General features: G+C 44.0%; 2 protein-coding genes across 6 annotated transcripts in view; one reads left to right on the top strand and one right to left on the bottom strand.

Moving 5' to 3' along the window:
- The window catches only part of LOC112235393 (phospholipid-transporting ATPase IH-like), a 100,310-nt gene extending 88,260 nt beyond the window's left edge, over positions 1–12,050 (bottom strand). For 3 of the 4 annotated variants that reach the window (XM_042323872.1, XM_042323874.1, XM_042323875.1), the window contains exon 1: positions 11,588–12,050. In XM_042323872.1, the coding sequence (XP_042179806.1) occupies positions 11,588–11,626 (39 nt within the window). In that variant the 5' untranslated portion in view covers positions 11,627–12,050. The remainder of the gene's footprint in view (positions 1–11,587) is intronic. The other variant, XM_042323873.1, reaches the window with a different exon arrangement.
- A 5,016-nt stretch (positions 12,051–17,066) lies between these two features.
- The window catches only part of LOC112235382 (gamma-tubulin complex component 3 homolog), a 28,907-nt gene continuing 22,607 nt past the window's right edge, over positions 17,067–23,366 (top strand). For both annotated transcript variants that reach the window (XM_042323871.1, XM_042323870.1), the window contains exons 1-7: positions 17,067–17,311; positions 18,221–18,328; positions 18,812–18,879; positions 18,981–19,055; positions 21,097–21,317; positions 21,900–22,054; positions 22,805–22,917. In XM_042323871.1, the coding sequence (XP_042179805.1) occupies positions 17,236–17,311; positions 18,221–18,328; positions 18,812–18,879; positions 18,981–19,055; positions 21,097–21,317; positions 21,900–22,054; positions 22,805–22,917 (816 nt within the window). In that variant the 5' untranslated portion in view covers positions 17,067–17,235. The remainder of the gene's footprint in view (positions 17,312–18,220; positions 18,329–18,811; positions 18,880–18,980; positions 19,056–21,096; positions 21,318–21,899; positions 22,055–22,804; positions 22,918–23,366) is intronic.

Here is a 23,366-nt window from a genome sequence, read left to right as displayed (position 1 = left end):
TATTGGTCACATACACATGGTTAGCAGATGTTATTGGTCATATACACATGGTTAGCAGATGTTATTGGTCACATACACATGGTTAGCAGATGCTATGGGCACATACACATGGTTAGCAGATGTTATTGGTCACATACACATGGTTAGCAGATGTTATTGGTCACATACACATGGTTAGCAGATGTTATTGCGAGTGTGGCAAAATGCTTGTGCTTTTAGTTCCTACAGTGCAGCAATATCTAACAATTCCCCAACAACTATCTAATACACACAAATCTAAGTAAAGAAATGGAATAAGAATATAAATATATGGCTGAGCAATGACAGAGCGACATAGGCAAGATGGTATAGAATACACTATATACATATGAGATGAGTAATGCAAGATATGTAATCTATTTATTAAAGTGGCCAATGATTTCAAGTCTGTGTGTAGGCAGCAGCCTCTCTGTGTTAGTGATGGCTGTTTAACAGTCTGATGGCCTTGAGATAGAAGCTGTTTTTCAGTCTCTCGGTCGCAGCTTTGATGCACCTGTACTGACCTCGCCTTCTGGATGGTAGCGGTGTGAACAGGCAGTGGCTCGGGTGGTTGTTTTCCTTGATGATCCTGTCACATCGGGTGCTGTAAGTGTCCTGGAGGGAAGTTGGTTTGGGAAAGGGAAAGGGGGATACCTAGTCAGTTGTACAACTGAATGCATTCAACTGAAATGTGTCTTCCGCATTTAACCCAACCCCTCTGAATCAGAGAGGTGCGGGGGGCTGCCATAATCAACATCACCCATGGCCACGCAGTCATGGGTGAACAGGGAGTACAGGAGGGGGCTGAGCACACACACTTGTGGGGCCACAATGTTGAGGATCAGCGAAGTAGAGATGTTTCCTATCTTCACCACCTGGGGACGGCCCGTCAGGAAGTCCAGGACCCAATTGCACAGGGCGGGGTTCCGTATAGCTATAATGATTGGTTGGCGGTAGGTGGGGGCAGGAGTTCCTGGATAAACACAAACTCACTTCTTTGACAAAACTCACTTCTTTCCTTCATAGCAGCTCTGCATGAAAGCTATGATCCCTTATTAATTTACTTGTTAAATCCCCCTCAATCAGTGTAGGAGAGGAGACAGTTTAAAGAAGGATTTTTAAGCATTGAGACATGGATTGTGTCTGTGTGCCATTCAGAGGGTGAATGGACAAGACAAAACATTGAACTGCCTTTGAACAGGTAGTAGGTGTCAGGCACACCTGTTTGAGTGTGTCAAGAACTGCAATGCTGCTGTGTTTTTCCCGTGTGTATCAAGAATAGTCGACCACCCAAAGGACATACAGCCAACTTGACACAATCCCCTAGGAACGCTTTTGACACCTTTCAGGCGTCCATGGAAGGAGTTCCTAATGTTTTGTACACTCAGTGTATATTTAGTCAGTGGTGACACAATGACCTCAGAAAGCCCCCGTTCCAGCACTTTCCATGTCCTCACAATCCACTCAACCACAGTTCAGAGCATGAAGAGATTGTTTTTATTACCCAGACAATTCAATTTGACTTCCATCACCACATTATTATAAAGCCTCTCTCTCATTCCCCACCCTTCTCTCTCTCATTCCCCCACCCCTTCTCTCTCTCATTCCCCCACCCCTTCTCTCTCTCATTCCCCCACCCCTTCTCTCTCTCATTCCCCCACCCCTTGTCTCTCTCTCATTCCCCCACCCCTTCTCTCTCTCATTCCCCCACCCCTTCTCTCTCTCAAATCCCCCACCCTTCTCTCTCTCATTCCCCCACCTTTCTCTCTCTCTCATTCCCCCACCTTCTCTCTCTCATTCCCCCACCCCTTCTCTCTCATTCCCCCACCCCTCTCTCTCTCATTCCCCCACCCCTTCTCTCTCTCATTCCCCCACCCTTCTCTCTCTCATTCCCCACCCCTTCTCTCTCTCATTCCCCCACCCCTTCTCTCTCTCATTCCCCCACCCTTCTCTCTCTCATTCCCCCCCTCTCTCTCTCATTCCCCCACCCCTTCTCTCTCTCATTCCCCCACCCCTTCTCTCTCTCATTCCCCACCCCTTCTCTCTCTCATTCCCCACCCCTTCTCTCTCTCATTCCCCCACCCCCTTCTCTCTCTCATTCCCCCACCCCTTCTCTCTCTCATTCCCCCACCCCTTCTCTCTCTCATTCCCCCACCCCTTCTCTCTCTCATTCCCCACCCCTTCTCTCTCTCATTCCCCCACCCCTTCTCTCTCTCATTCCCCCACCCCTTCTCTCTCTCATTCCCCACCCTTCTCTCTCTCATTCCCCCACCCCTTCTCTCTCTCATTCCCCCACCCCTTCTCTCTCTCATTCCCCACCCCTTCTCTCTCTCATTCCCCACCACCATTCTCTCTCTCATTCCCCCACCCCTTCTCTCTCTCATTCCCCCACCCTTCTCTCTCTCATTCCCCCACCCTTCTCTCTCTCATTCCCCCACCCCTTCTCTCTCTCATTCCCCCACCCCCTTCTCTCTCTCATTCCCCCACCCCTTCTCTCTCTCATTCCCCCACCCCTTCTCTCTCTCATTCCCCCACCCCTTCTCTCTCTCATTCCCCCACCCCTTCTCTCTCTCATTCCCCCACCCCTTCTCTCTCTCATTCCCCCACCCCTTCTCTCTCTCATTCCCCCACCCCTTCTCTCTCTCATTCCCCCACCCCTTCTCTCTCTCATTCCCCCACCCCTTCTCTCTCTCATTCCCCCACCCCTTCTCTCTCTCATTCCCCCACCCCTTCTCTCTCTCATTCCCCCACCCTTCTCTCTCTCATTCCCCCACCCCTTCTCTCTCTCATTCCCCCACCCCTTCTCTCTCTCATTCCCCACCCCTTCTCTCTCATCATTCCCCACCCCTTCTCTCTCTCATTCCCCCACCCCTTCTCTCTCTCATTCCCCCACCCTTCTCTCTCTCATTCCCCCACCCTTCTCTCTCTCATTCCCCCACCCTTCTCTCTCTCATTCCCCCACCCTTCTCTCTCTCATTCCCCCACCCCCTTCTCTCTCTCATTCCCCCACCCCTTCTCTCTCTCATTCCCCCACCCCTTCTCTCTCTCATTCCCCCACCCCTTCTCTCTCTCATTCCCCCACCCTTCTCTCTCTCATTCCCCCACCCCTTCTCTCTCTCATTCCCCCACCCTTCTCTCTCTCATTCCCCCACCCTTCTCACTCTCATTCACCCACCCCTTCTCTCTCTCATTCCCCCACCCCTTCTCTCTCTCATTCCCCACCCCTTCTCTCTCTCATTCCCCCACCCTTCTCTCTCTCATTCCCCCACCCCTTCTCTCTCTCATTCCCCCACCCCTTCTCTCTCTCATTCCCCCACCCCTTCTCTCTCTCATTCCCCCACCCCTTCTCTCTCTCATTCCCCCACCCCTTCTCTCTCTCATTCCCCACCCCTTCTCTCTCTCATTCCCCCACCCCTTCTCTCTCTCATTCCCCCACCCCTTCTCTCTCTCATTCCCCACCCCTTCTCTCTCTCATTCCCCCACCCCTTCTCTCTCTCATTCCCCCACCTTTCTCTCTCTTGTTACCGGCTTCAGTTGGCGAAACCTTTCCCCTTTTCATGTGTGTGTGTGTAATGCTGCTGTCTCACCCCAGGCAAACTGGCTGGTGGGTGGTCACATGATGATCCAATGACCCAGTACTCCAGGGAAACAAAATCCCTCTGTCTACACTGAGGTCTTCCTCTGTGAGACTGAGGTCTTCCTCTATGAGACTGAGGTCTTCCTCTGTGAGACTGAGGTCTTCCTCTATGAGACTGAGGTCTTCCTCTGTGAGACTGAGGTCTTCCTCTATGAGACTGAGGTCATCCTCTATGAGACTGAGGTCTTCCTCTATGAGACTGAGGTCTTCCTCTATGAGACTGAGGTCTTCCTCTATGAGACTGAGGTCTTCCTCTATGAGACTGAGGTCTTCCTCTATGAGGCTGAGGTCTTCCTCTATGAGACTGAGGTCTTCCTCTATGAGACTGAGGTCTTCCTCTATGAGACTGAGGTCTTCCTCTATGAGGCTGAGGTCTTCCTCTATGAGACTGAGGTCTTCCTCTATGAGGCTGAGGTCTTCCTCTATGAGGCTGAGGTCTTCCTCTATGAGACTGAGGGCTTCCTCTATGAGACTGAGGTCTTCCTCTATGAGACTGAGGTCTTCCTCTATGAGACTGAGGTCTTCCTCTATGAGACTGAGGTCTTCCTCTGATGATCAGAGACAACAAAGTTGTAGCAGAATCTTGTTATAACATGTTACAATTCAGGAAAATATAATTATCTTTGATTAATCTCAAAACAGAATGACACTTTGACACTATCAGATTTCTGCTGCAGAGAACACATCCTTACGTGATGAAGACCAAAGTTAAAATTCAGACTGCCATGTCTTTGTTCTAGTTTTCAGACCACCTTTCTTGTACATTATATATGACAGACAAACCATAGACAGTCAATCACATGAGTGTTTAACATGTTTTCTATGACGACAACCAATGTTGAAAGGTCAGAGGTCACAGCCTAAACACATCAGCAGCGTGACGTCTATAGAACCAACCATTGACTTCTAATCGAACTAGTCTTTGTGCTCCATTATAACCCTGAAAAGAGGTTTTTAAGGAGATCACACACTGATTTTCTGCTCCGCTCGTCCGGACACGGGCCAGAGAGCTGGGTGCATGAACCCTGATGTCCTTGGTCGTCACTGTGGGAACAGGAGGAGGATCTATATTATGGTCCGCTGCACCACGGCTCTCACCTATGGTGTTGACACAGTGGATAAAATAGTACTACGCCTCAGTGTGTTTCATTAGCTCCCTATCAGCCGTGAAATAAAGCTGCCACCTGTGCCCTCATCCACTCCCCCCTCTCTTTCACTTCCTCTCGCCATCTCTTCCTCTTTTACTCAGTGACAGTCTGTTTCAAGGAGGCTCAAGACACCCCCTCCCCCTCTCTGTCTTACACTCATTCACACAAGTTATTCCAAGGACAGAGTGTGTCTCCAAGTTGTCATGGCACATTCTTCAAGAATTCTGACAATTATTTAACCATTAGCTCACCATTTCCATCCCAGCTGGGGACCATGAGGAGGGACATCCTGTTTTAACTAGTCGCTCGTCATTAATCTGATTAAAATCAGTCATAATAGATCAAAGGGAATGTCAAGCTCTTTCTCTCTCTCTCTTTCATAATGTATTTCCAGGCTGAGCGTGCAGTTCATCAAGTCTAGAAGTTGAGAATCTCTCCTATTCGAACAGTGAGGACTTTCACGCTTCACTTCACTAAGGTCCTATCAAACTGACAAACGCTCATCCACCATCCATTGCTATTACATCACCACTGTCTGCTGTGCTAGGCTGGCTCATTCTCCTCTGACACTGCTGTGGATAGGTAGAGGGGCTCTGTTCTCTAGGACAGAATGTCCTGAACGATCCCTCCACATAGAAATGTATTGTGTAGAATGGACAATGTTCTATCATACAGTGTTCTATCACATTTCTATCTACATTCAGTTTTATGAATGTGTCGTGCTGGGCTACTTTCATCCTGACATCACTGTAGATTAGAACCGTTTCAGTTGGATCACATGGAACAGGTTTTGAGCAGCTCCCTCTGGGCTCTGGGACCAGTGACCTAATAACAAAACACTGCTAAAAGAAAGGGAGTACTGTCATTGAGATTGGATTGAATTGAGCACAAAGCCATTTCAACCTTTTGAGATGCACCTGAGCAATGTTCCTGTCTCTGTGTGATCTCTAAAGAATGAGTGTGTGCTGTGTAGTGAGATCTGATTCTCTGAGGGGGACGGTATTAAGGGTTATGCCCCCCTTTATCAGCACTCTTTAGTGTTCCTATCCAAGGGCCCGGAACCAACACGTGGAACATTACCAAGTTCAAACACTCACTGGCTCAATCTCTCCTGATGTGGCCTTTTCTGCTCCATTAAATCACTGCAATCCATCATCAGCCTCTTGGTCCACAGGGCCCTCCCTGTGTAGGTTGATACTCAGCAGTACGGTTGATAATACTGGAGCTGTAGCAGCTCAATAGTTATAGGCAGGGCCAAAGATATACAGAGTTTGGTGGTCAACTTGCTTTGAGATTCTAGAATTATGATGGGCACCATGTTGGAACCAAATGAATGGAAAGTAGAATGTTATTGTTATTGGATGGAAAGGAATTAACCGGATACTTAAAGGAGAGCAACAAGACAAAATGGAATAAGGAGGAGCTCTGTGGATCCCTGTTCAAGAAGTAGCCCAGTCTGTCCGCACAGAGACACACGTACAGTATGAGGGTGTTAAGTCATATGTTATTACCACCTGGCTGAAAGACCCTGGTCCGAGAGAAACGGAGGGTGGGTGCAGCGAGGTGTGATAACACTGTGATTACACAGCTCACACAGTCATAATACCGCTATTTAACCTGGCTACAGCTAGATCAATACGGGAAGCTTGAGTCGAAGCTCTATGAGTGAGGTCTTCAGGGGAAATACGTACTCATGTCCATTGAGAGTTGCATAGTATTTTCATGCAGCAAGCCTCTGTCAAGGAAATGAGCTTTTTTTTCTTTATCTCGGAAAAATGGTTTTAAAGAGACCAAGCATATTACCTCATATTGTAATGTACAGTACAGCTTTTGAATTGATGTCATTTGCACAACAACAACAAAAATGTTGATCAGATAAAATGTTTGTGTGAACTTTAGAAACCCCTGACCGGATCCTAAGTCTAAACACTAACGACAAGTGGTGTCATGGCCCGTTATCCGTTTAGCTCAGATCCTACTAATCCTGTCCCGTTCTGTCCCTAGAAACACAGCACAACAATCACAACACCATACATAGGCAGTAGACCCTGTGTAAGTATCCCACTGGTGGACACAGATGCTGTAGTACTGTATTACTGACTATCAGGAATAATGAAACACTAAGAACATGCTATACAGTACATCTAATGTAACAGAGTATAGGCTACTTTACATAATGGTAACATTACATGCTCATGAGTTTCCCTTTCAAAGCAAATTAATTCAATATCTTCTTGTCCCAGTTGGAGAGATCCATTGTGCAGTCAGATATGATCATTTACATGTCTGTATATTCACCTCATAATCACCTCTCAACAACATGATCCCATTATATCATGACATGGTTCTAGTGTTTCATTAAGGTCCCTCCCCCTGGCGAGTATAAATGAGATTATCTATCTATGTGGACAGCGAGAGCGAGAGCGAGAGAGAGAGAGAGAGAGAGAGAGAGAGAGAGAGAGAGAGAGAGAGAGAGAGAGAGAGAGAGAGAGAGAGAGAGAGAGAGAGAGAGAGAGAGAGAGAGAGAGAGAGCTCCCCCACTCCTCACCTAATCCCCAGGAGACCGGAAGTCAGCAGGAGAGAGACTTCCTGTCCAGACGAGCTGATTAGTCAGCAGCCAAACAGCCACGGCCAGAGAGGCTCTGTCCCATCTTACTAGTATTGACCAGTGTGTTACTGTTCCTATGTGCTTGTGTCTGTCGGTCGGTCGCCCGATCTGCTTCATACATGTTTCATCGCTCACCTTCGTGTTAATGAATAATGCATTACTGTCTCTATGCTGTTGTTGTTTCTATGTTTCTGTGTATGTGTATGATTTTGTACTTGTGTTTTGAGTGAATCCTCAGGAATAGGGAAGAGTAGCTGCTCCGGGAACCAAATAATTGAATAGAGAACAGATGTCATTGGCTGAGACTGATGACAGAATCATTGATAATGTCCTGATTCCTGTGTCCTGGCTGATTTCCCCCGAGGCAGGGAATTACCCCAAAGGAATAACGTATTCATCAGTAAGTAACCATTGTCAGGGGATGAGCCCAAAACACAAGTGCTACACACAGAAAAAAGTCTGTACAACGAGCCTCATCATTGTAAGAAACAGCAATTTCACTCACGGCTTCAGATCTATGGATGAAATAGTATTTTGGTTTCATAACCCACCAATACATCATAGGCGAGGAACAGCGGGCACCTTGTGCAAACTGACAGCTACAAAGATTACAGTGCTGCCTTTGAACACGTTTGCGGGAATGACAATTTGAAATTGTCAACCTAAAAAAGGTACACTTGCATAACTGTGTGTGTGTGTGTGTGTGTGTGTGTGTGTGTGTGTGTGTGTGTGTGTGTGTGTGTGTGTGTGTGTGTGTGTGTGTGTGTGTGTGTGTGTGTGTGTGTGTGTGTGTGTGTGTGTGGAAATCTCCTCCTCTCCTAACGCCAGACAGCATTTCTACGCATTAGATCAAAGTTCAGGGGGGCCCGAGCTTTTCGTGACTAACTAACCCAGTGCATACTGCATCCAATGGGTTGCCTTCCTCTCTCCCTCTACTCACTGTCACGCTCTCTAATAGACACCATTGAAACCCATCAAAAGTTACAGTATGTTATTCAATAGTCATGTATGTAGTGAAGTCCTATGGGTGTAGGTTTGTAGCCAATCACCAAGACAACATCACTATTTGCTGTTCTTTAATTCACGCCCATCATCTCTCAACAGAGCGAGGCTGTGTGAATCAGAGTCTGTCTGTCAGCCCGTCTGTTTGCTGATAAACACACGTCTCAACACGCGGCTACAGTCATGCCCTTCAGAGGTGACGCGCTGGACGACTCGCATGTATACCCCGACTAGTCCATTGATGTTCTGTGTAGTTTTTAAAAATGTATTTGATTTTTTTACCCCCTTTTTCTCCCCAATTTCTTGGTATCCAATTGTTAGTAGTTACCGTCTTGTCTCATCACTACAATTCCCATACGGGCTCGGGAGAGATGAAGGTCGAGAGCCATGCGTTCTCCGAAACACAACCCAACCAAGCCGCATTGCTTGGCTACAGTCAGTAATATGTCCATAAGCTTCTCCAAATGCCTCGAACCCCGTGGGCTCATGGGAGCAGCCCTCTGGATTAGCGCCAAACACGCATTACTGTACTGAACTGGATAACCCACGGCCCATAGGCTCCGATGTAACCTATTGATTTCCCCAGCAGCACACATCAGCCCTAAAACCATTGGATTACGTCATTCTCCACACAACTACGTTAGTCATATGGTCTAATGTGTAAAGAAAAAAGGAGTGTTTGTTTGCTTTAGGTAAGCCAGAGGAGGCTGGTGGTCTAATGTCTAAAGAAAAAAGGAGTGTTGGGTAAGCCAGAGGAGGCTGGTGGGAGGAGCTATAGGAGATGGGCTCATTAGCTGAAATAGAACAAATGGAACGGTATCAAAACACATCCAACATATGGAAACCATGTTTGAATCTGTTCCATTTATTCCATTCATTACAATGAGCCTGTCCTCCTATAGCTCCTCCCACCAGCCTCCTCTGATGTAAATTTATGAACAGGTGGTTTATGGACATCTGTAATATTTTTTGCTTCATCTTTTAACATGCAACACAGAACATAAATAAATTGGTAGAAGTGTATATTTGCATTATTGGGTTGTTGCTGTTTTACAGGCCTTTACCAGGGGTCTCTACCTCATGAGTTCAATTGTATTATTGTTATGTTTACATTTCAGTCAATGATTCAGTTTTCAATCATTATTCTGTCTAAATTCAAACATACTGAATTGATGGTTTGGCGTGTGCTGTCAATTACATCTGTCATTGTGTGCATCAGTTTGACTTTATCCTATCTGCCAACCAATGTGCGCTTATATCATAATCTATTTCATGAAAAATACATGAGGTGATATTGATGCTGTATCAGCAGTCAGCACAGGTTCCTGGTGATGTCAGAAGAAAAATATATATCAACAAATGATTTTGTCAGCAACTATGCTGTAAATTAAAATATACAATTATAATAGGCTACAAGTGAATACTCTGCCAAGCTCGAAGAAAGAACTGAATTGAAGAACCCTATAGACTTAAATTGTGGTTTAAATGCAACTATGATGATTTGCTCTTTCCATATTCTAAGCTGAGTCCATACTTCACCTTACAGAGTCAAGATGATAGTGACATTGTGCAATTCAAATAGTTTAAACCAACCAATTACAATCTCTTTGCTTAATTTATTTAACTTTTTATGATGTAGCCCATTTAAACACATTCAGTAACCTGATAAGACTATTCCTGGAAAATGTGGGGTAAGTGCAACATAAAACAAAAACATTACAAGGGTTTGAGTGAGAGGACAAACTGGTGTCTCCAATTCGCCACACCTCTCCAAAGTGTGCACATTTCCTAAGCAGTTTCAATGCACTTTTAATGACTCAAAGAAGAGTCTTCAACTATAAGGTACCGTTTTTGCTCTCCTAGCTGTGACGTTGAGGAACTAGAGCAAGCACACCTGTATTTTTTTCATTTGTTACACAACCCTGAATCGCCGGCATCACACAATTACTGTTGTTGTTTACACAACCCAAAAACGGCCCGTTATAAATCGCAATCTGGGTCAGGTGGGCATGATTTGAAAGCTTGTTCTATTGCCATCATGACTAGCTAAATTATAAAATACGATCTAACAGCTTTCACAAGGCAATTCAGAGAAACAGATCGTAATTTTGGTGTACATAGAAAGGAGTCATTAGTGCATTCGGGTGCGTGTGCCACGACACATTTTCTTCACAATAAACAAAGTCTCATTCTGTTCAGAACAACATAGGGTATGACGACATGTCATCTTGTAACTGTACATAAAACATAATGATCATAAACGTTGACACTGTATACGGCATGAGTTTTATTTCGAAATGTGAAGTTCACATTTGGACTTACTGTTTGGCTTGCTTGTATGACATCAAGGCGTATTTACTATAATCCTCAATGTCTCATCTTTCAAAATACATAAAGTCATCTTAATTTATTCCGAGAACAAAAAATGTGCAAAATGTTGCCCAATTAGAGGGTGGGTTAGGGGTAACTTTTTGTCGTGCGTGGTACTCAAATTCATAAAGGCTGTCAGTCAAAACCCACACAGCGCCGTGAAGTGCAGAGCCGGAGCTCTGACGTCATGTATTGAGTGTTCCTGTACAGCCATTACCTTCCAAATGTATTTATTTATCCGTTATTTTACCAGGTAAATTTGAGAACACCTGGGGAATAGTTACAGGGGAGAGGAGGGGGATGAATGAGCCAATGAATGAGCCAATTGTAAACTGGGGATTATTAGGTGATCGTGATGGTTTGAGGGCCAGATTAGGAATTTAGCCAGGACACCGGGGTTAACACCCTTACTCTTACGATAAGTGCCATGGGATCTTTAATGACCTCAGAGAGTCAGGACACCCGTTTAACGTCCCTTCCGAAAGATGGCACCCTACACAGGGCAGTGTCCCCAATCACTGCCCTGGGGCATTGGGATATTTTTTTAGGAGTTTATTAGTGCCGTAATCTATCATTTCCATCCGGTATATGGGTACGAGTGTAAAGGGAAACATGGGAAATGGAAACACACAATTGTTCATAGAAACGCAACAATGTTTAATTGAGAATAGACTGTAAAACCGCAACAACCTGACCAACAAGTTGGTAGCCTACTGTACAGTAGTAGGCTAAACCCCATAGACTTTTGCTTTGGCACAAGCAAATCGATTCCAAGAAAGTAATTCAGTGCAATAGGCTACTTACCCATCTGGTGATCAACTTGCGAATAGAGCTAAAATCCATTATTTAACAGGTTCCAGATGCTCCGGGCAATTTCTTTTTTGCAGTCTTCTTTAATCTTTTAACGCTAGCTAATTTTTATTTCTACTCTATACTCCATGATTTTCGGACGGTCCCCCTTTTCTGCCTAAAAACTATAATAGTCTGGGTGCGACTATTGTAATCCTATACAATCAGTCAGTCACCTATTGGTCTCTCTATGAAAGGTAAAGCTCAAATGCCCACGCGCTTTCATAGTTCTGGTTTCATTCATATGCTGACATGTTAGTCTATGATCCAGCAGCCAGTGCGGTATTCTTTTTCCCTAATGTTTCAGACGCAAAGTCCCCTACTTCTACTAGTCAGAAGTAGCGTCTTCTTTTCCCTCTCCTGCCTTCTCTCTCTCACCTTCCTCGCACGGGTAATCTTCTTGGCTCTCGGCTGTGGGAAATAAACGTTTTTCTTCCATCATAGGCTACGTCACTGGGAGCCGTAAGCGCTTGCGCAATCTAGTGTCACACACTTGCCAACTGGAATGTATCAGTTTCGGTCAGGCATGCATGCTCATGTCTTTTCTCAGCAGAATCGCTTAAAAAACTTATTCAGGATTGGTGGGTCCCCTGCGGACGGTTGAGCTAATGTAGGCTAATGCGATTAGCATGAGTTTGTAAGTAAACAAGAACATTTCACAGGACATAGACATATCTGAAATTGGCAGAAACCATAAATTATTGTTAATCTAACTGCTCTGTCCAATTTACAGTAGCTATTACAGTGAAAGAATATGATGCTATTGTTTGAGGAGAGTGCACAGTTTTGAACATGAAAAGTTATTAAAAAACAAATTAGGCACATTTGTGCAGTCTTGATTCAACATTTTGAACAGAAATACAATGGTTGCTTGGATCAGTCTCAAACATTGCACACACACTGCTGCCATCTAGTGGCCAACATCTAAATTGCACCCGGGCTGGAATAATACATTATGGCCTTTCTCTTGCATTTCAAAGATGATGGTACAAAAAAAATACAAAACAACAGTTTCTTTTGTTTTGTATTGTCTTTTACCCGATCTAATGTGTTATATTCTCCTACATTCCTTTCACATTTCCACAAACTTCAACGTGTTTCCATTCGAATGGTACCAAGAATATGCATATCCTTGCTTCAGGGCCTGAGCTACAGGCAGTTAGATTTGGGTATGTTATTTTAGGCGAAAATTGAAAAAAAGGGGCCAATCCTAAAGAGGTTCTTAACTAATTCACAAAACTGTTGCATACACTAAGAGTTAGAAACCAAATGGAATGGCAAATTCCCCATTAATGCATGGCAGCGCACCATGGTAAGGTTTGGACCATAAAGCCTAATTCATTTTGGCACGTGCAGGCTATAATAAACTTAAATCTAAAAGTGTGTGTGTTTGTGAGAGGGAGAGAGTTCACAAACATGTTCTACTAACACACTGACACCTTAGGACCAGAACATCCAATATATCAGATCCAACCAAATTACAACACAGTCTGAGTTTGAGTTTGAGATGATTTTATTTTTTACAGGGACAGTGCACATTAATCAACGTTTCAGTAAAAGTGCCGGTTTTAGCCAGCCGGCTAATTTTCAACCGCAGTCCCTGGGCAGGTTATTCAAAACAATTACAATATAGACAATAATTGAGCAGTGAGCACACGCAGAGCAACACAGGACAAGCAAAGACATAGCATACAGACAGAGCAACATAGGACAAGCAAGACATAGCATACAGACAGAGCAACATAGAACAAAAAGCAGCAAGACAAAATTCATAAAAGCAACAAAGCGTTTCCACACCTCACAAGCTACAGACAACATGGAAAGCGGCAATACACAGCTAGGGATTATGATCACAAATCTGATTGACCTTTAGCCATGTATTCATACATTTTGTGAAAGTGTGATAGGTGGTGCAGTTATGTGTGTCTGAAGGCAGTGTATTCCAGACATGGGAAGCTCTCACAGAGAAAGTGGATTTACTTTTCCTTAAGGGAACTATACAGTCACCTCTCATGGCAGACCTTGTGGATCTGCTGCCATATGTTTGGGTTTTCTGTTTAACAAAAATACTGAGTGGATGGGGAGCCAGGCCATTTAGGATCTTGAATACAAGACATGCGTCGGTGTATTGCACAAGATTTTCCCAACTCAGGAGCTCATGCTTTCTGAGGATGTAACAGTGATGGTGGCTATTGGGCTTCCTATCAAGCACTTTGAGAGCCTGTTTGTAGACAGACTGAATAGGTTTTAATGTTGTACAGCAAGCTTGGGCCCAACTAGTCAAGCAGTATGTTAAGTGGGGGAGTATCATAGATTTGAGGTACAGTTTTGCTACCTCTGTAGTCAAACAATTTTGTATAAATCGGAAATTAGCTAGGTTGAATTTGGTTATCTGAATGACCTTTTTCACATGCTTTTGAAAAAAGAGGTTGGAATCAAGTATGATGCCAAGGTACTTAAAATCAGATACCACCTGGAGCTTCTCCCCTGACACATAGACATCTGGCTCAGTAGCATCAGATACCACCTGGAGCTTCTCCCCTGACACATAGACATCTGGCTCAGTAGCATCAGATACCACCTGGAGCTTCTCCCTGACACATAGACATCTGGCTCAGTAGCATCAGATACCACCTGGAGCTTCTCCCCTGACACATAGACATCTGGCTCAGTAGCATCAGATACCACCTGGAGCTTCTCCCCTGACACATAGACATCTGGCTCAGTAGCATCTGTTGCCCTCTTTGTGAAGAACATGTAAACAGTTTTTTTCACATTGAGATGCAAACACGAGTCACTGGGCCACTTTGTAACCTGGACCATTACAGTAGTGAGTTCTTGTGCAGCTTGTTGTTTGCTCTTTGCATGCACATATATCACTGTATCATCTGCATACATTTGAACTTCAGACCCAGTACAGACAGAAGGCAGATCATTAATGTACAGGCTGAACAGGAGGGGCCCCAGTATTGACCCTTGGGGCACACCCACATCATAGCTAAGAGTGGGCGACAGCTCATTGCTCACTCTGACACACTGAGTTCTGCCTTCAAGGTATGATTTCATCCATCTCAAGGCATCGGGGGAAAAGTTTAACTTGGACAATTTTGTGATGGGAATCTCATGGTTAACAGTATCAAAAGCCTTCCTTAGGTCCAGAAACACAGCCCCAACAATGCCCCCTTTGTGCATCTTGGACTTCACATTTTCCAGAAGAAAGCAGTTGGCCGTTTCTGTGGAGTGTTTCGCTCTGAAGCCAAACTGCATGAAGTGTAATGTGAAGGGGCTGTTGTTGAGGTTGGCAATGAGTTGTTCTGCTACACACTTTTCAACAACCGTTGACACCACAGGTAGTATACTAATGGGCCTGTAGTTACTCACGTCATCAGGGTCGCTCGAATTAAAGATGGGCGTTATTATGGCCGACTTCCATACCCTTGGAAACACCCCGAGACCAATTGATGTGTTGGTGATCTTAGTAATGGGGCCAATGAGTGACTCTTTGTAGTTTTTAAGAAAGGTAGAGTCCAGCCCAAACACATCTTTGCCTTTAGAGTTCTTTAGTGAGCTAATCACCCTGTTCATCTTTGACTCAGAAACCTCCCTTATGATGAAGACAGGTTGAGCGTCATTCACTAGCACTGAGCCCAAGAAACCAGTGGAGGGGTTCTGTATCAGCACCCAGTCAAAACAAAACATGGCAGAGTCAAATCTGTGCAACCACTGCACCACAGCAGAACGTAAAACAGAGCTGTATTTCCTGATAAAATGTCACAAATATAATACAATTAGAGAGTGTCATTTCCCCAAATGTGAAACCCTTATTCAAGGTTTCAAAGACCTCTCTGATGCGGATAGGCTAACCATCTTGTTGCGGGAGGACACAGAGAACTGTGGGTTGGCAGTGCACTACATTGCTGCCTGCCATTTAATGAGGGACAGTGTCATGCCAATAAAGCTAATTGATTTTAATTGAGAGAGAGAGACTTGAATCAGTTATAGAACCTATTGCCCTTTATGGTTGTGAGGTCTGGGGTTCGCTTTCCAACCAATAATTCACTAAATGGGACAAACACCAAATTGAGACTGCATGCAGAATTCTGCAAAAATATTCTCAGTGTACAACGTAAAACACCAAATAATGCATGCAGAGCAGAATTAGGCCGATACCCGCTAATGATCAAAATCCAGAAAAGAGACGTTAAATTCTACAACCACCTAAAAGGAAGCGATTCCCAAACCTTCCATAACAAAGCCATCACCTACAGAGAGATGAACCTGGAGAAGAGTCCCCTAAGCAAGCTGGTCTTGGGGCTCTGTTCCCAAACACAAACAGACCCCACAGAGCCCTAGCACAGCGACACAATTAGACCCAACCGAATCATGAGAAAACAAAAAGATAATTACTTGACACGTTGGAAAAAACTAACAAAAAAACTGAGCAAACTAGAATGCTATTTTGCCCTAAACAGAGAGTACACAGTGGCAGAATACGTGACCACTGTGACTGACCCAAACGTAAGGAAAGCTTTGACTATATAAAGACTCAGTGAGCATAGCCTTGCTATTGAGAAAGGCAGTCGTAGGCAGACCTGGCTCTCAAGAGAAGACAGGCTATGTGCACACTGCCCAGAAAATGAGGTGGAGACTGAGCTTCACTTCCTAACCTCCTGCCAAATGTATGACCATATTAGAGACACATATTACCCTCAGATTACACAGACCCACAAAGACTTTGAAAACAAATCCAATTTTGATAAACTGCCATATCAATTGGTGAAATACCACAGTGTGCAATCACAGCAGCAAGATTTGTGACCTGTTGCTACAAGAAAAGGGCAACCAGTGAAGAACAAACACCATTGTAAATTACAACCCATATTTATGTTTATTAATTTTCCCTTTTGTACTTTAACTATTTGCACATTGTTACAATACTGTATATTGACATAATATAACATTTGAAATGTCTTTATTCTTTTGGAACTTTTGTGAGTGTAATGTTTACTGTTAATTTGTATTGCTAATTTCACATTGATTTATTATCTACTTCACTTGCTTTGGCAATGTTAACATATGTTTTCCATGCCAATAAAGCCCTTGAATTGAAATTGAATTGAGAGAGAAAGCTGTCCACTACTTGGGTCATGAAATGCTTGCCTTGTACCCCAAGTCTGGGAACTGTCCACTCTCCTGGTTCTGAAATGCAAATATGCATAATAACTGTCTTCCGATAAGTCTGTACTTCATTGCAATTAATTCCAATAAAATAATTTAAAATGAACATTGAAAATGTATTTCAAAATTAACAGTCAACTGGCTATCTACTTCGCTTACAATTTGACCACCATAAGCATGGGGCGAAGGCTAGGAACAACTGACATGGGAACCTTTAGTGCCATTGCCTTGTTTTGGAGGGTAATATTTTCATTTATTTTTCCCATCTCTTCTTGCTAGCAACGCCTCCAGGACGCTTTCGGCGGGTTCCGTTAAAATGGCTGTTACTGAGAGTGGAAACCCAAAGCAAGAGCAATCGTAGTGGGTACAACTGCATCCAGTAGTATCGCTGGCGTCTGATAAGGAAAACTAAAGACTGCAACGCAATGGCTGCCCTAGATCAAAAGTCCCCCAACGTCCTCCTTCAAAGTCTCTGCTGCAGGATCACTGGGAAGAGCGAAGGTAGCTATGATGCTAGCTAGTTAGATTGGCCAGGCGCGGTTATGTGCAGCTAGCCTGGTCTGTTGCTAGCTAGCTAACATTTAACAGTGGTGCTGATATAACAGTTGTATACCATCGTTCAGCTCGCCTTCTAGCTACAGTAGCTAACGAAGTTTGTAGTTAAGTCAAGTTTGTGTGACATCCAATGCTAGTTAGCGTAGGCTACCTAGTAACTGTACACCTAGCCAGCCAAGTCAGAGATGGCATGCTATGTATGGACCACAGCTAGTTAGCCATCTAGCTAACGTTAGCTCCACCCTTATTTGTATTTAGGTGATGGCTACATCCAAGGCTTTAACTAGTTAACTACCAAAAGTGTGTCATAGCTAGATAGATATAGGTAGCTGCAGATACGGTTGACAACAGTCCAACCACGCCTTGTTTCAAATAAGTTAGCTAGTTAGGGATAGCTAGCTTGGCTTGCCAGGCTGCCAGAAAGTTTGCCCAATAAACCTGACTTTGATACCAATTCTTGGTAAAGTTATACAGGCTGAAACAAAGCACTGCACAATCGTGGACATTTTCCTTACAAGCCAGAATGTTGAATACAATTACGTTTGAACTTACTATAGCGGTTGTCTGTGCAGTTAAGTCTTTCAGCTGCTCGAAATATGAGACAAAATATTCACCGGAAAGTATTGTTTACCCGACTTTTTAGAGCGCAGGTACTAAAGTTTAATTTTCTATCACTTGGCATGACTACCAGAAAGTGTAAGATTGGGAGCTAGCTGATAACTGATTGAGGGGAAACGTTCTGCATCTGTAAGATTTGAACCAGTCTGAAAGATTAATTCACTAGTAGTGACATGGTTTAGGAAAAGCCGATATTCCATGCTCAATACTTCAACTCAACCCTATTTCACATTTCAGCTGAAGTAGCCCACCAGTTCCAGTATGCTGTGAGAGTCGTCGGGAGTAACTATGCTCCCACCATTGAGAGGGATGAGTTCCTAGTGTCAGAGAAGATCAAAAAAGAACGTGAGTGACCTATTATTAGAGACAATAATGTGAGTGACCTAAACTGAACAGGTTTGCTGCGTGAATCCTCTTTGAGAGTCCATCTCGACAGTTGAAAGTGGCATCTGCACATCACTGGTTTGCGCTTTCTCTGTTACCTTTGCAAACATGCATCCTTTGTTAATGTGGTCTTTTGTTGTTGTTTTCCCAGTAGAGCTTTTCTGTCTCGTGTTAAAGGTGACAGCATTGTACATTTGACAATAAAGAAATAAGTTTGTTATGAGTCTCCATAATAGAAAATCTCAATAGATTTTGTTTGTAGTCGGAGTAATGCCACTAATGACCATCTCATCGATCGCTAAGCATAGTAAATAAGATAAAAAAACAGCACTTACCCTTGTTCAGAGTGGAGTTGAGCCCCCTTTAATCAACTGTTTTTGGAATTGGTGTATGTCTGTTTATTTAATGGTCTGATTCTGTTTTTCTTGTCCTTTGGTTCTCCAGTGCTGAAGCAGAGGAGAGAGGGTGACGCTGCCCTGTTCTCTGAGCTCCACAGAAAGCTGCAGACTCAGGTCAGTCTTCTGTTCCAAATACCCTGGTGCATATGCATACTTCTATTGACTTTGAAAGGAGAACCAATTGAGAATCTGTGTGTTTTGCTTTCCATTAACAGGGGGTGCTGAAACACAGGTGGTCCGTCTTATACCTGCTGCTCAGTCTCTGTGAGGACCCCAGGAAACCGTCCAGGGTGGGTATACTTGTCATTACACCACAGTGCTCTACACACACACACACTGCAGGAGGAGGGCAAGGGACCCAGTGTGCCACACCACAGAGAGCAGGCAAACAGAAGAGAGCCATTACTGCTGGGACTGAATAAACCAATTGGGTCTGTACACACACACTAACCATAGCTATATATACAGTACAGTCAAAAGTTTGGACACACCTACTTATTAACGCATATGGAATCATGTAGTATCCAAAAAAGTGTTAAACAAATTAAAATATTTTTTAGATTTTAGATTCTGCAAAGTAGCCACCATTTGCTTTGATGACCGCTTTGTACTCTTGGCATTCTCTCAACCAGCTTTACCTGGAATGCTTTTCCAACAGTCTTGAAGGAGTTCCCACATATACTGAACACTTGTTGGCTGCTTTTCCTTCACTCTGCGGTCCAACTCATCTGAAACCATCTCAATTGGGTAGAGATGGGGAAACGGACAAACACGGTTTGAAAAAATTAACTGCAATTTATCTTTTAGCTAGGTCTTTTTCATTTTCCGAAATTTGCACTAAGAATGGCATAATCAAGTTTCTGTACAGCACTTTGAGATATCAGCTGATGTACGAAGGGCTATATAAATAAATTTGATTTGATTTGATTTAGAGATCGAGTGATTGTGGAGGCCAGGTCATCTGATGCAGCACTCCATCACTCTCCTTCTTGGTCAAATAGCCCTTACACAGCGTGGAGGTGTGTTGGGTCATTGTCCTGTTGGAAAACAAATGATAGTCCCACTAAGTGCAAACCAGATATGATGGCATATCGCTGCAGAATGCTGTGGTAGCCATGCTGGTTAAGTGTGCCTTGAATTCTAAATAAATCACTGACAGTGTCACCAGCAAAGCACCATCACACCACCACCTCCATGCTTCACGGTGGGAACCACACATTCGGAGATCATCCGTTCACCTACTGTCACATAGAAACGGCGGTTGTAACCCAAAATCTCCAATTTGGACTCATCAGACCAAAGGACAGAGTTCCACCGGTCTAATGTCCATTGCTCGTGTTTCTGGGTCCAACCAAGTCTATTCTTCTTATTAGTGTCCTTTTGTAGTGGTTTATTTACAGCAATTAGACCATGAAGGCCTTATTCACACAGCCTCCTCTGAACAGTTGATGTTGAGATGTGTCTGTTACTGAACTCTGTGAAGCATATATTTGGGCTGCAATTTCTGAGGCTGGTAACTCTAATGAGCTTATCCTCTGCAGCAGAGGTAACTCAGGGTCTTCCTTTCCTCTGGCGGTCCTCATGAGAGCCAGTTTCATCATAGCGCTTGATGGTTTTTGCGACTGCACTTGAAGAAACTTTCAAAGTTCTTGAAATTTTCCGTATTGACTGACCTCATGTCTTAAAGTAATGATGGGCTGTCCTTTCTCTTTGCTTATTTGAGCTGTTCTTGCCTTAATATGGACTTGGTCTTTTACCAAATTGGGCTATTTTCTATATACCACCCCTACCTTGCCACAACACAACTGATTGGCTCAAATGCATTAAGAAGGAAAGAAATTCCACAAATGAACTTTTAACAAGGCACAGCTGTTGATTGAAATGCATTCCAGGTGACTACCTCATGAAGCTGGTTGAGAGATTCCAAGAGTGTGCAAAGCTGTCAAGGCAAAGGGTGGCTACTTTGAAGAATCTCAAATATAAAATATATTTAGTAACCAACACTTTTTTTGGTCACTACATGATTCCATATGCGTTTTTTCATAGTTTCGATGTCTTCACTATTTTTCGACATTGTTGGAAATAGTAGAAATAAATATAAACGTTTGTGTGTCCAAACTTTTGACGGGTACTGTAGATACAGAAAATGGAAGCATTATAATCCTCTAGACTGCATCATCACAAACAGTAATTCCATCGTGGCCATGTCAGTTCTGTAGAACTCCATTAATAGCAGATATAGCTATTCTATTAAATGTTCCATGTTATTCCACATTTAATTCATTATTTAATTGATACATCATTGATTTAATGATAGCATGTAATTCCCAGGTTGGCAGCTATGGGGCGCTGTTTGCCCAGGCCCTCCCCCGGGACGCCCACTCCACCCCGTTCTACTGCACCCGACCTGGGAGCCTGCCCCTCAGCTACCCCGAGCGCTCGGGGCCTGGGGGCGTCCAGATCTCCACCAGCATGGGCACCAGTGGCATCAGCAGCCTGGGGGTGTACTCCCTCAACGGGCCCACACCCACCCCTCAGCCCCTGCTGGCCGGGTAAGGCCAATCGATGGAACCCTGTTTGTCCGGTCAGCACCCAGGACTCCATAGTCAGTCATACATGACTCTAGACTTTCTTCAGTGTTGTTCCTGTGGACTTGCAGGGAGTGTATGCGTTTGTTGTAGCTCAGCACCGCATCTGAGTAACCAATGAACCTTCAGAATATAAAGGGGTCTTAAATTAGTAGGACAATATTTTTCTTTGTAGCCATTTGTTGTAGCAGGGTATTTCCATTCCGTTGTGAGCATCAATTATGCATGTCCTTCTCCACAACCCCACAAGCACTTGTGTATAATTAGTCTGGCTATACTCGTCTAGTGCCAGGGTAAGTATCTGATTAGTGGGTGGTTGAGTGGATCATCATCAACACTATAAAAGTCATTTGGAGCTGAGGCATCGCTACGCCCTCATTAATAGGCTATTAATGGTAATGGTCCTACAAGACAGTTTGCATTAGGAGAACCAACATGTATAGGGGAAGAGTTATGCATGTCGAGGGGGAGAAAAAATGTCTATAGTTACACGGATGTAAACATACAAAATGGTCCATTAAATATTTCTATGTTTGCTCTCTCCAGACATCCACCCCAGACAGCAGGGCAGCAGCTGGGCTCTCGGCTGGCGTGGGCCCTCCCCAACTCCTCCGCCCTTGCACCTACCTCACGGGCCCCGCTCGGCCCCTCACCCCTGTCCACCCGGGGCCCCAGGCCACGCCATGATGGGGACCTCACTGGTGAGCTGGGGGTGGGGACTGACATTGTTGGGATGTATAAGCCTACTTTTTGTGTATGGAACTACATGGCGTAGTTGGGACATGCTTCACGGTTAGAGGACATTTTGTAACGTAGGCAGAAGTTGGGCAGGGGGCCTGTAATGGTAAAAAACACATTGCTCTCTGCACAGTGGCTCTACAAACTGAATACTCAATATTAAACAGAAAGAGATTAGGTCGGAGGGAAATGTACCAAGTCTGCAATGAAATGTTCCTGTTCTGCAGTAAGAACCATCTCACATAATCGCCTCATTTCATGAATGTTTAGTTGCTCTCCTGGTATCTTGGTGCTCCTCTGACAGGGTTGGGGGCTGACTTAAATAGATATATAGAGAGATACAGCACCTACTCATTCCAGGGTTTTTCTTTATTTGTACTATTTTCTACATTGTAGAATAATAGTGAAGACAAACTATGAATAACACATATGGAATCATGTAGTAAGCAAAAAAGTTTTAAACAAATCTAAAATATATTTTGATTTGTTTAACACTTTTTTGCTTACTACATGATTCCATGTGTGTTAATTCATGGTTTTGACGTCTTCACTGTTATTCTACAATGTAGAAAATATTACAAAAAAAAACAAAAAACAATTGAATGATGAGGTGTCCAAACTTTTGACTGGTACTGTAACTTTTATGGCTTTCGTTAATGTTGTCCTACTTTTTGTTGTTTTTCTGAATCCCTCGTTCTTCTTCTCCTCTCCAGCGGAGGTTGGTGAGGCTGCACTGGTCAGAGACATCCTGTATGTCTTCCAGGGGATCGACGGCAAGTTCATTAAGATGAGCAACGCAGACAACTGCTACAAGATCGACTCCAAGGTGACGTGAACATTCGGTCATACGTGAACAATGTCCATGCCAAGGTGTCTTTGGTATTTCAGTTTGTGCACCTTGTTCCTGAAATATTCCCCTGACGAATGCAAAAACTGATAACCAAGTTCATAAGCTATTTGACCTTTCACCGAGTGTACAAAACATTAGGGAACACCTTTCTAATATTGAGTTGCACCCCCTTTTGCCCTCATAACAGCCTCAATTTGTCAGGGCATGGACTACAAAGTGTCAAAAGCGTTCCACAGGGATGCTGGCCCATGTTGACTCCAATGCTTCCCACAGTTGTCTTGTTGGCTGGATGTCCTTTGGTTGGTGGACCCTTCTTGATACACACTGGAAACTGTTGCGTGTGAAAAACCCAGCAGCGTTGCACTTCTTGACACACTCAAACCGGTGTGCCTGACACCTACTACCATACCCCCCCCCATTCAAAG

The sequence above is a fragment of the Oncorhynchus tshawytscha genome, linkage group LG07 (genome assembly GCF_018296145.1).
Source record: "Oncorhynchus tshawytscha isolate Ot180627B linkage group LG07, Otsh_v2.0, whole genome shotgun sequence".
Taxonomy (NCBI): Eukaryota; Metazoa; Chordata; class Actinopteri; order Salmoniformes; family Salmonidae; genus Oncorhynchus; species Oncorhynchus tshawytscha.
Note: the sequence above shows the minus strand (reverse complement) of the source record. Positions and strands in the feature narration are given on the sequence as shown.